General features: G+C 39.7%; 1 protein-coding gene across 2 annotated transcripts in view; it reads left to right on the top strand.

The window, feature by feature from the left end:
* The first annotated feature begins 6,308 nt into the window (after nucleotides 1–6,308).
* The window catches only part of LOC129768083 (uncharacterized), an 83,505-nt gene continuing 75,978 nt past the window's right edge, over nucleotides 6,309–13,835 (top strand). For both annotated transcript variants that reach the window (XM_055769499.1, XM_055769498.1), the window contains exons 1-3: nucleotides 6,309–6,474; nucleotides 6,537–6,719; nucleotides 6,792–6,917. In XM_055769499.1, coding sequence (XP_055625474.1) covers nucleotides 6,417–6,474; nucleotides 6,537–6,719; nucleotides 6,792–6,917 — 367 coding nt within the window. In that variant the 5' untranslated portion in view covers nucleotides 6,309–6,416. The remainder of the gene's footprint in view (nucleotides 6,475–6,536; nucleotides 6,720–6,791; nucleotides 6,918–13,835) is intronic.

Below are 13,835 nucleotides of genomic sequence, written 5' to 3'. Positions count from 1 at the left end.
ATTTTCTCGATGCTGTATGGCATCCAAACGAAAATACTCGTTTCAGTTTGGCCTGCAAAAAACTTTTCTAAACTCTAATCCATCAAATTTGGAGCCCTGAAAAGGGCCGATGATTATATGCTAAGCTAATATAGCACCCTCTCCTTGGATTCGATGGGCCAGCTGAATGTCCTTGGGCATGATGTGACGCGTTTTGCGTGGATAGCACACAAATTTGTATCTTCGAATAAGCCTCCTGCAGCGTCATAACCGCGGAACTTTGGAAGCGCAAGTCGGTTTTGAAGTCCTGAGCAATTCCACGATCCAAAAGCTGCAAAGGTAGCTTGCGGATCAGCAATTCGGTCGACTTCCGATAGCGATGAATTTCACGCAAAGTTCCCGGTCGATAGCGATGTGGCTTCTTCACCTATCCTGCGGCTGGTGCGCTTATCCGAGCTGCTTTCGTGTGCCTTACCACTGAAAGACTAACTAGCTATCTGCTTGGTCCCAAACAAACGAGTCGTCACGGTGCGAGAGTAGAGTAAGAAATGAACGAAAGCAAAGGAAGCGTCATTTTATAAACCATAAAAGTATAGAATCTATACCCCACCCTTATTATATTCGTTGCTTACCCTGAGAGAGAAACGAATAACATCGAAGTAAGTATACAGTAATGTATTTGAATCCGGACACTTTGCGTTACATTTAATACCATACCGCAGCCACAACATCTTGTGCATGTTGAATTAATGCGAAGTAACTATCAAGAAACTATCAGTAACTATATTAGCAACTATTAATCGCATAAATTCAACATGAAAAAAATGTTATGGCTGTGGTATGATATTGAATGTAATGCAAAGTGTCCGGATTCAAAAGCATTACTGTAAAAAAGAGTTAACTCGACTGAAATTTTTTCGGTTCGGCCTGCAAAAACGAAATTAAGGGCCCTCGCCGACTGCAGACTGACTTGTCGACCGATAGTTCGGTCGGCTTCTTAATCAGTACGGAGAAAAAAAGTCTGTAGTGTACAGCATAATGCATAGACGTAAGTATGAGCTTCCCCATCTCACATTCCAATAAGATTAATGGGTTTCCAAGTGGGCGCGCTACATACGGATACGAATGATTTCAATAACCTATTTTCGAAGCTATCATTAAGCTATTGAAACAATTTTTCGACTCAATAAATAGCAATCATATAACTCTTGGACATTTTATCTTTTGTATGAAATGATTATCATACTGTTCCGTTGATCCGAAGCAGAATGAATCACGCTTAAAGAAGGAATGGATTTTTTCTTGGAATTTAGTCAGCAGAAATAATGCCCTTTCCCAACAATTAAAAACGACAAACGGTAAACAGTTTCATCAAAGTGATTTCTTCGATATGGGGATATGTTCACTACATCATGTCATATATTTCATATTTTTCATTATAAAATCCATATCCATGGCACCTATCGGTATCGAATTATCATCGACACCACGATTTTCGCTAAATGCTCCTTTCAGTTCGGCCTGTAAAAAACTTTTCTGAACTCTAATCCATCAAATTTGGAGCCCTGAAAAGGGCTGTTGATTATATGCTAAGCTAATATAGACCGCTCTCCTCGGATACGATGGGCCAGCTGGATGTCCTTGGGCATGATGTGACGCGTTTTGCATGGATAGCACACAAATTGGTATCTTCTAATAAGCCTCCTGCAGCGTCATAACCGCGGAACTTTGGAAGCGCAAGTCGGTTTTGAAGTCCTGAGCAATTCCACGAACCAAATGCTGCAAAGGTAGCTTGCGGATCAGCAATTCGGTCGACTTCTGATAGCGGCGAATTTCAGGCGAAGTTCCCGGTCGATAGCGATGTGGCTTCTTCACGCTTCCTGCAGCTGATGCGCTTATCCGAGCTGCTTTCGTGGTGCCTTACTACCGAAAGACTAACGAGCTGTCTGCTTAGTCCCGATGAAACGAGTCCTCACGGGGCGAGAGTAGAGTAAGAAATGAACGAAAGCAAGGGAAGTGTCATTTTATAAAACAGAAAAGAATCGAATGTAAACCCCACCCTCTTTATTGTATAAGCTTACTGTATACTCACGAATATAATAAGGGTGGGATTTAGATTCTATACTTTTATGGTTTATAAAATGACGCTTCCTTTGCTTTGGTTCATTTCTTACTCTACTCTCGCACCGTGAGGACTCGAGCTCGTTAGTCTTTCGCAGACAGCTCGTTAGTCATTCGGTGGTAAGGCACACGAAGTCAGCTCGGATAAGCGCACCACATCGCTATCGACCGTGAACTTCGCATGAAATTCGTCGCTATCAGATATCGACCGAATTGCTGATCCGCAGCTACCTTTGCAGCATGTGGATCGTGGAATTGCTCAGGACATCAAAACCGACTTGCGCTTCCAAAGTTCCGCGGCTATGACGCTGCAGGAGGCTTATTCGAAGATACCAATTTGTGTGCTATCCATGCAAAACGCGTCACATCATGCCCAAGGACATCCAGCTGGCCCATCGTATCCGAGGAGAGCGTGCTATATTAGCTTAGCATATAATCAACGGCCCTTTTCAGGGCTCCAAATTTGATGAATTAGAGTACAGAAAAGTTTTTTACAGGCCGAACTGAAAGGAGCATTTAGCGAAAATCGTGGTTTCGATAATAATTCGTTACCGATAGGTGCCATGGATATGGATTTCCTTATGAAGAATATGAAATACATGACATGATGTAGTGAATATATCCGAAGAAATCACTTTGGTGAAACTGCATTATAAAATTATGTGTGTACGAATGCCGCAATCGATAGTCGACTCTAATTTGCGCTGGGTAATTTCCTCGGAGGACTCGATTCCTCCTTTGAACATTAATAATCTCTTTCTGGCAAAACGATGTGGTATGAATCACATTATTTGAATGATAGAATGAAGAAGTTTTCTGCCAATTTCCTTCAACCTCCAAACGTATCTTTCTCCCGTTTGTCGTTTTCGCGTTCGCTAATCCTTTCTCACAACACCCATTTCTAGTTTGAGAAATTGTTGAGTAAACATTGTTTGCCAGTGCGCGTAGAGCGGGAATTCCTAAAGATTCATTGCACCTCTAATAAATTGCCGATAGACGTGGTCTTACGTTGATCGCACTTGATTGAAAAAATCCAAAACGAAATGTATTTGGTCGAAGCATTATATGAGTAGAAAGCAAATAATCGCTCGAAAATGACTTGATTTTCGCGATGTGAAACATTTTCCGTTTTTCATATTATGCATCCAATATTGGATACGAAAATTTCCACTGATGGGGAAAAAAATATTCAGAAGCTTTCCTGTTAATTGCGATTGATTGAAAAATAACAAAACCAAATGTATTTGGTTGCAGTGTTATATGGATAGAAAACATTAAAATAAACTATTTCGCATGAATGTATTTTTCAATTCCCAGGGGAACTGGCAGATTATTTTTCAGCAACGATGATAGCAACGAGAATTCCGCGCGTGTATGTGTGTGTGTGTGTGTGTGTGTGTGTGTGTGTGTGGCGGCTGCTCCGATGTTTCAAGCGGAACCGTGGCATCACTCTCCTCCTGATGGATTCCCTTTTGGCCTTAGGTGCACAAACAGGCTCTTGGTGACACCGTTCATCAGCGCATTCATGATAAACGAAATTAGCTTCACAACAACAGCGACAACATGCTCCAATCGCTGTTCAATCATAACTGAGTGGGTTTGGGTGGTATTGTATTATAGAGACTTTAAACTTTTTCAGTTCATTCGTCTCTAGCCTTGAGAAAGGCCCTTTGAAAACACTACTCTATTTTACTCCAGCGCTACCACCTCCGCCCTCTTGCCTTGAGAAAGGCACTCGATCCCTCGCCGTCCAGCCCGTCCAGCAACGATGTTGTCCAGTCGATGTCCACACAAAGAATGAGAGTGGGTTTACGAGCGCCGCTCGCTTATATACCGATTTTTGATTTCAATAGCCTGTTTTGAAAGCAATTTTAAGACTATTGAAACAAGTTTTTGGATGAAAAAGTAACAAGTATATGACGCGTAGACATTTTATCTTTCAAATGAAGTGTTTATCATACCATTTCGTTCAGTTGTTTAAGAGCTATTAACGCTCAAAATCTCGGTCTCCAGCGTAACGCTTTCGTTCTCGAAACTTTGGTTTTACACCCCGGTATAGAAATGAAAGACGTAGTCCTACGTCAATATGTTCCCTAACACGGACTTCAAAACCAAGCGGCATTGAAAATACATGAAAGTTGGGGGAGCTTTTGTTCCCACCGAAATGTGTTCCCTAACAGAGATTTCAAAACTAATGTGCCTGGGGAAATTTGCATTGCAAATTCATGCAGGTCGGGGGTATTTTTGTTCTATAGAAGTTGAAGTTGTTGATTCATGCAAGCCGGGGGTACTTCTGCACCCGCATTTTTGTTTTACATAGCGGGTACGAACACACATTTTGCTCGGTTATTCAAGATTGCATTGAAGGATATGCCTTCATATGTTCTGCTCATAGAATTTCAACGCAACGCATTTGATGATTAGGCAAAATGTTGATAACCATTTGCTGCGATAACGCCTATTGATTAAATAATATGCGTTTAAGGTACATGTCCGAAACTGAGTGCCTGAATCAAATCAAGCAAATTCGCAGTTCGAGAAGTACATACACTTGAAGATGCAAACTTCAGGGGTAAAACTAAAATAAATAATCGTTTGATAATTCTTCCGTTCACATATTTTGTCCTAGGCATCATACCAAATGTAAAAGAACTGTCATTAAATTTACTTGAAACGAAGAACATAATCTATCACAATGCATGAATCGACCTTACATAGCCTTTGTTCAATCGTTTTACTCACATTTAATTGAGTTGGGAAATTGTTTCATCAAACACATTCAATCAAAAATTTAATCAATACAACAAATGATTGCTAAACTAAGATAGTCCCACGTCAACCTTGCGGTTATATCATATATATAACCCACTCATTATTTTTTTTTTGATGTGGGACTACGTTTAACCGGAGTATATGGGAGTGAAATGAAAACCTAAACAAAGAAAATCCAAGAAAAAATGAAAGATTCCCAACGCTCATAACTCAAACATTTCTTAATAGAACGGAAAGATGTTTGCATAAATTGATAGGAAATATCACAATTGATTAAATGTTATTTTCCATGAGATTAACAATTGAATAACTGTAAAATGTCATGCGTTATCTAAACGCCCTAACTGCCTAGTTTTGATTGGCCCGATTTACGGTTTCCCCAACACAAACTTCAAAATCGATGTGCCTGGGAGAATCCACTTTGCAAATATATGCAAGTTTGGGGTATTTTTGTGCATACCAAAATGTGTCTCCCTAACACAGACTTCAAAATCAATGTACTTGTGGGAATCCGCTTTGCAAATATACATGCAAGTAGGGGGCTGTGTTTCCCTAACACGGACTTAAAAATCAATGTGCCTGGGGGAATCCGCATTGCAAATATATGCAAGCTGCGTGTACTTTTGTACTCGCTTGTCTTTGTGCAAACCGGAATATGTTTCCCTAAAACGTACTTCTAAACTGAGAAACCTGGGAAAATCGCCATTTCAGACACTAGAGGTGAATGAACTCTCGCGGTTCGAGAACTACGTAAACATGAGAGATGCAAAAATTTCAGAGGGAAATGTAAAATACAACGATCGTTTGACAATTCTTCCGTTCTCATAGTTTGATATTCCTACGCTTCATTCTAAACGTAAAAGGACAGTCATCAAATTTACTCATAACGAATACATATTGAAAATATGTGTAAATTTACTTAGATAGAATACATATTGAAAATATGTGTAAAATATACGATTCATCTCTCTTACTTCCAAATTACTGTATCAGTTTTATGATTTTGGTTTATTAGAATAATGATGATACATGGCGCTATTTAAAGACGGGAAGTTTCACTTTCATTATTAGAGACGAATGAACTCTCCAGAGTTTAAAGTCTTTTTAATTCAACATCCTTCCTCCTCCTTTTCATTATCCAGCGTGGGCTTTTCGACGGTGGAAAGCCAATCCACAAACCCGCATAGTGTGCTTTTCCTACTATAAAGCCTATGCTCTGTAGCGAAATATTTCACAAACCATAAACTAGTTGAAACGGCTTCGATTGGATATCTGCTTCAAACACGTTTTCCGATAAGGCCACACGAGAGCTCTCAATCGTCGAAGGTACTTTCCTATTCCGCCAATACAATATGATAAGATAAGGAAAATTATTGAGATTTTTCAGTACCCATTCTTGAAATTGTCACCCTCGTTGGCATCTTGATTGACTGTTCGCAGTCGTTGTGGTGTCATATTTACCTTCAGTTATGATTTATTGACGTGATTTTGGGATACGAAAAAAAACTCCAAAATCTCAGATAAGCTTTCCAAATTATTAGAGAATGTATTCATATTATTATCTGGTGGTGATGCTCTTTCATCTGAGCTGGATGATTAGTGGTAATTGAGCGACAGAGGTTGAACTGCTTCCGAAGATTCATTGCTCGCTTTTTTTTTGTCAGCCGAAACCGAGGATGACTTCCAAACGAGTACACTCCCCCCAGCAGATTCTTATCCCTACTGTTTCCGGTTCACATGGCTCGGGCCGAAGTACAACAAAGACAGTCCGTTCAAGAATGTTACCTGCGAAAATTTGCTGAAGAAGGCAACCGGAATACCGTGTTTCCATCCGCTGGTGGTTACGAGTGAGTTTGTCGTTTTATCTGATTCGTTTGTTCGCTTCACCGCTGTTTCGGAACACTTACTGATCGTTACAGATAATAGCAACGTTCCGGACACGGAATACATGTGGAACGAGTACAAGGACAAACCGACCCAAATCGGATGTCGATTGGTTCGCGGGGAAGTCTGTGCCAGATTTACCTATCGATACAACGGGGCAAGTAAGGCTTATTTTCTATTCGCGTAGTGCTTGGATTTCGATTGGTGAGTCGCGATTTTTTGCAAGAAGTAAATATGAACTATCAATAACTAACTGACCCGGCGAAATTTATTCCGCCCAATAATTTGCATCTTCGCTATGCTGAAACCCCATTTGTATCTGCTGCCGTATGCATTGGCTCTGTAACGATGCAACAATCGCCTAATTTTTTATGCTATGATTGATGATTGTTTGATGATATATATAAATGGAGTGATGTCTGTCTGTCTGTCTGATTCTTATAGACTCGGAAACTACTGAACCGATCGACATGAAAATTGGTATGTAGGGGTTTTTGGGGCCGGGGAAGGTTTTCGTGATATTTTGAGACCCCTCCCCCCTCTCTAAGGGGGGGCTGCCATACAAATGAAACACAAATTTCTGCATTACTCGAGAATTAATCAAGCAAATGAAACCAAAGTTGGCATGTGAAAGTTTTAGGGTGCAATAAATGTTTCTATGATGGCTAGACAGTCCTTCCCCCACTCAAAGGGGGGGCTGCCATACAAATGAAACACAAATTTCTGCATTACTCGAGAATTAATCAAGCAAATGAAACCAAATTTGGCATGTGGAGGTTTTAGGATGCAATAAATGTTTCTATGGTGTTAAGATACTCCTTCCCCCTCTCTTAGAGGGGGCTGCCGTACAAATGAAACACAAATTTTTGCATTACCCGAGAATCAATCAAGCAAATTAAACCAAATTAGGCATATGGAAACTTTAGGGTGCAATGAATGTTTCTATGGTGGTTAGATACCCCTCCCCCCTCTCTTAGGGGTGGCTGCCATACAAATAAAACACAAATTTCTGCATTACTCGAGAATTAATCAAGTAAATGGGCGGGACGAAGTTTGCCGGGTTAGCTAGTGATAAATATAAACAAGGAGGGGAGATAGCGGGAGGGAAATATTTACGCTAGGGTATTGGTAATGAATCTCTGCTGAGGCAAATATTCACCCTTTTTCAAGCAGTTAACATTGTTTGTTTTTGTCATCAATGCATTGAACTGACGCTATGGTGAAGTTATTAATTTATTTGGGCTCGCGTGCCAGTCGCAAAACTGCTTCCAACTAGGATTGCATTTGCGCTAATCTTGATCATAATGAAGCAGTGCTACTCTTTTCGAGGTTGTTGAGATTAACAGATAGAGTTTATTCCGTTTATTTAGTCACCAAGAAAGTAAATGTCGTTCTGAAATGTTGTATGTGAATTGGTTTCGCTTGCCAGTAGCAAAACTTTCTCCACTAAGGATGACAGCTGCGCTTATCTCGAGCATGTATTGTTCTGCGAGCACAACAATGAATCATCAAACAATTATCGTAAAATGATGATAAAAAAAGGAATGAAATGAATTCTACAGGGATTTCCATTTCGGGCTTCCGAAAGTATACAGCCCTGCGCTGACAACCGTTTGACATAGCTGTCAACCAAAGCGTCATATCGTTAGTTGAATGTCTGCCATTTTACAATATGGATCGTTTTAGCATCGCACAACGTGTTAATTTTGTTAAATTATATCATAAAAATGATGAAAAACCGGCAAATGTTTTTCGAGCATTACGGACGGATTTTGGTCGTCATGGACGGCCTACAGAGCACACAATCGCTAATGTAGTGCGTAAATTCGAACAAACTGGATCCGTAGCGGATATTGTGAAACCTGTGCATCATCGTAATGCTGCCAGTGTGGAGGATGACCCGAGTGTTTCGATTCCACGGCGTGCTCAGCAATTGGGCTTGTCAAACACATCATTGTGGCGAATTTTGCATTTGGACTTGCACCTACATCCATATAAAGTCCAACTGGTACAAAAATTAGAGCGTGGTGACCATGGAATGCGTCGGGCATACGTCGATTGGATGAACGAACAACAGCAGCAAAATACTGAATTTTCGCATCAAATTTTCTTCAGCGATGAGGCACATTTCGAGCTCGGTGGCTATGTGAACACCCAAAATTTCAGTATATGGGGCTCAGAAAATCCACACGTGATTGTTGAGAGACCATTGCATCCGCCAAAAGTCACTGTCTGGTGCGCATTATGGTCTGGTGGAGTCATCGGGCCGTATTTCTTTGAAAATGAGGACGGCGAGACGGTAACTGTGAATGGTGAGCGCTATGGCCGCATGTTAACCGATTTTTTTTTGCCACAAATTGAAGATATGGATACGGATGACATGTGGTTTCAGCAGGACGGCGCCACGTGCCACACAACACGACCGAACATGGCCATATTGCGAACGAAATTTGAGAGACGCATAATTTCGCGTTTTGGTGATGCCAATTGGCCGTCCAGATCATGCGATTTGAACCCGCTAGACTTTTTTTTGTGGGGTTATGCGAAAGACCGTGTATATGCCAACTCTCCGCAAACTCTTGAACATTTGAAAGACAACATTCGTGAAGTTATGACCGAGATACCGCCCCATATGTGCCGAAAAGTCATCGAAAATTACCTGTTCCGGATCAAGGTGTGCGAGGAAGCCCTAGGTGGACATTTGAATGATGTTGTATTTCACACATAATGGCATAAACCAAACTTTAATTTGAAATAAAAACTTCATCGAAATTCGAATTCTAAATGTATTTTATTTCAATTTACTTTCGGAATTTAAAGTTGGAAAACCCTGTATAATAAAAAAAGAATGGTTATTTCAAAATTTTCGTAGCATTATAAAAAAATATCCGCGATTATAAACAAGCGACTTGAATTAAACTACAGCATAGTTCTACGTCAACAATGCGGAACGCAACCTCCTATATTTTGTTTTTGTTTTGAGGATACGTTGCGTATTAACGAAACTCATAGTGAGTTGCCAGAATTTCTATTTTAATTTGATTTACGAAATTCGTTTCTGTTTCTCTTTTATTGATTTTTATTTATATAATTCAACCATTTCGTGTGCGGTTATTTATACACTCGACAAAACTATTAGAGGAACAGAATGCGAAGTCGGAAATTTTAAGTGATTTTTGACATGCTGTAACTTCGTCAAAAATCAACGCATACCGATGGGAGGTGCATCATTTTGAAGCTACAACTTTCAGGTATTAGAATATTTTTCGTACATATTTTTATCTTTGTGTGTGTAGGTGTAGTGGGTAACAATATCGGAAAGAAATGAAAAAATGGTTGTTTATTGATTATTCATCATCAAAGTCAAAGGGATAATTTTTCATTCAAACTGAAATATATCTGTGTGGAAAGGTCCTACAGGAACGTTCTTGGAACCAAATAAAAGTTGGTTGATGAGGTTAATTGGATTTGCTGTTGTATTGGTTAGCAAAAATTTGTATTACTACAGAATATTGTTGGAAAAAACAAAGAAAAATATATTTTTTATTTCCTCTCGATATTGTTGCCCACTACACCTACACACACACAAAGATAAAAATATGTACGAAAAATATTCTAATATCTGAAAGTTGTAGCTTCAAAATGATGAACCTCCCATCGTAATGCGTCGATTTTTCACAAAGTTACAGCATGTCAAAAATCACTCAAAATTTCCGACTTCGCATTCTGTTCCTCTATTTTTTTTGTCGAGTGTATTTAAAAACAATATTTTGTTTTTCATTGGTATCAAAATTAGCACCAAGCGATTGATCTCAGCTTGTAAGCTTTGAAAAAGCTTATATGCTGTTTTTGATACATTGTAAACAGCACTTTGTTTATATCGCTTCAATAGCGATTGCTAATAATACCGCACAGCTCCAACTGCCATAATATGAAGAAACGAGTGGTTTCTCGAAGGTTTTGGACTGGGTTATGCTGATAGAATCAATTTGGTTGTCAAAAAGAATCCAATAGGAATGTTAAAAGAGATCAGATAATCAGAAGGGGACAAAAGTGCTCCTTTTCTTATAATAATCCACTACATAGAGAAAGTATTGTTATGAAAGGCAAAAATAATCGAATTAAATAAAATGAAAGTACTACATTCTTCATCAACATTAGCACAACTGACATTTTGGTAGATTCTGAAATTTTAGTAATATTGACTTCTAAGTTTATCTAAACTTAATTGTAACTGTAATTTTATTTCTCACCAAATGTTAGGTTTTTTTCATTCTGAACACTAGATTTATATTATTTGAACTTTTTTCTTTCATTAATCAACTACCCAATACCCAATACAATACCCAAAATACAACATTTATTTCAATTCTAGTTCGGTCACAAAAGGAAAATAAACAAAGCCCGAGTCACCAAAATGTTTCCCTTTTTTATAGGAGAAACATTTGACAGCATGGGAAAAAAAGGCAGATGCACTTGAAAAATAGATTCGATTGAGTCCGCATGACCCAGATTTTGAGTGATTTTAATGATTTTTGGGGGTGGGTTTTTATTTTTGTCAACGCATATTTGCACACATTAAAGAAATCATGAAGATTTCAACTCTCACGGAACTGCCTGGGGGGAAAAGTACGATGACAACCGTTCATCGTTGATATATGACCTTTGTAACAGCTTCAATATGACCGTTTTGAATACTGGGGAAACAACACGTGTACCTAAACCATCTGCTAAGCCAAGTGCTCTTGACCTCTCGCTTTGCTCGAACACACTATCGTTAGATTGCAAGTGGAATGTAATACAGGATCCCAACGGTAGTGATCACTTGCCAATCAAAATTTCCATCACCATTGGGTCGAATTCTTCTGAATCTATAAACATGGCATATGACCTCACAAGACACATTGACTGGAAAAAATATGCGGACGCAATTGCTCTAGCCATCAATTCCAGAGATGGTTTGCCTCCATTGGAGGAGTATAACTTCATTTCTCGTTTGATATATGACAGCGCGGTTCGCGCTCAAACGAAACCCATCCCAGGCTCCACTATTCGTCAAAGGCCTCCCAATCCATGGTGGGATAGCCAATGTTCCAAGCTTTATCAGGATAAATCGAACGCATTTAAAGCTTTTCGGAAACGTAGGAAAATTGAAAATTTTCAAACGTATTTGGACCTTGAAAATCAATTTAAGAACTTGATCAAAGGGAAAAAAAAAAAACGTGCTTATTGGCGAAATTTCGTGGGAGGTTTGTCACGAGAAACGTCAATGAAAAAATTATGGAAAGTGGCTCGAAACATGAGAAATCGCTCTTCATCGAATGAAAGCGAAGAATATTCACATCGATGGATTTTTAATTTTGCACGGAAAGTTTGTCCCGATTCCGCTCCTGTGCAAAAAATTGTTCGAGATATACCACAAGATAGGTGCGATCTTGATTCCAAGTTTTCGATGGTAGAATTCTCTCTTGCTCTCGTTTCTTGTAACAATTCTGCTCCAGGATCGGATCGAATTAAGTTCAACTTGCTGAAAAACCTCCCTGATGTTGCGAAACATCGCTTGTTGAATTTATTCAATCGGTTTCTGGAGCATAATATTGGAGACAAGTACGAGTTATTGCTATTCAAAAACCCGGAAAACCCGCGTCCGACTTCAATTCGTACCGCCCAATAGCAATGCTGTCTTGTATACGGAAATTGTTGGAGAAAATGATCTTGTTTCGCCTTGATCGATGGGTTGAAACGAATGGCCTACACTCAGATACACAGTATGGGTCCGCAGGGGGAAAGGGGACGAATGATTGTCTTGCGTTGCTTTCTTCAGAAATTCAAATGGCTTACGCCGAAAAAAAACAAATGGCTTCAGTATTCTTGGACATAAAGGGGGCCTTTGATTCTGTTTCAATAGAGGTTTTGTCAGACAAATTACACTCTCGGGGTCTGCCGCCTCTATTGAATAATATGTTATATAACTTGCTTTGTGAGAATCATTTGAACTTTTCTCACGGAGATTCGGCAGTAAGTCGGTTCTCTTACATGGGCCTCCCCCAGGGCTCATGTTTAAGCCCCCTTTTGTACAACTTCTATGTAAGCGACATCGACAATTGCCTTACACAAAATTGCAGCCTTAGACAACTTGCAGATGATGGAGTGGTGTCTGTCGTAGGATCAAACGAATCCGACCTGCAAGGACCCTTACAAGATACTTTGAACAATTTTTCAACCTGGGCCATTGGGCTAGGGATCGAATTCTCCACGGAGAAAACAGAGATGGTGGTTTTTTCTAGGAAGCATAGACCAGCAAAACCAAAGCTTCAACTTTTGGGTAAACCGATCACTCATGCTATGTCATTCAAGTATCTTGGGGTCTGGTTCGACTCCAAATGTACTTGGGGGGGGGGGGGGTCATATTAGGTATCTGAGTAAAAAATGTCAACAAAGAATAAACTTTCTCCGTACAATTACCGGCACCTGGTGGGGAGCCCATCCCGAAGATCTTATTATGTTGTATCGAACAACTATTCTCTCAGTGATGGAGTATGGCAGTTTCTGTTTTCAATCAGCTGCCAAAACACACCTCATTAAACTCGAGCGAATTCAGTATCTTTGTCTCCGTATTGCGTTGGGATGTATGCCCTCAACGCATACCATGAGTCTCGAGGTTTTGGCAGGCGTACTCCCACTAAAAGATCGCTACAATTTATTATCTCTTCGGTTCCTCATCCGGTGTAAGGTTATGAATCCATTGGTGATCGGAAATTTTGAGCAGCTTATCGAGCTAAATTTTCATTCTGGATTCATGAGCTCATATCATGAATTCATCTCCATGCAGGTTGATCCTTCTTCGTATATTCCCAACCGTGTTTGTTTTCCTGACTACATCAATTCCTCTGTACATTTTGATCTGTTCATGAAGGAGAAAATCCATGGAATTCCAGATTAACATCGATCGAGGATCGTTCCTACGATCTTCAATGCAAAGTATGGGCTTGTCAATTGTGATAATATGTACTTTACTGATGGGTCCTCTATGAATGAGGACACAGGATTTGGAGTGTTCAACGAAATTTTTAGCACCT

The sequence above is a fragment of the Toxorhynchites rutilus genome, chromosome 2 (genome assembly GCF_029784135.1).
Source record: "Toxorhynchites rutilus septentrionalis strain SRP chromosome 2, ASM2978413v1, whole genome shotgun sequence".
Taxonomy (NCBI): domain Eukaryota; kingdom Metazoa; phylum Arthropoda; class Insecta; order Diptera; family Culicidae; genus Toxorhynchites; species Toxorhynchites rutilus.
Note: the sequence above shows the minus strand (reverse complement) of the source record. Positions and strands in the feature narration are given on the sequence as shown.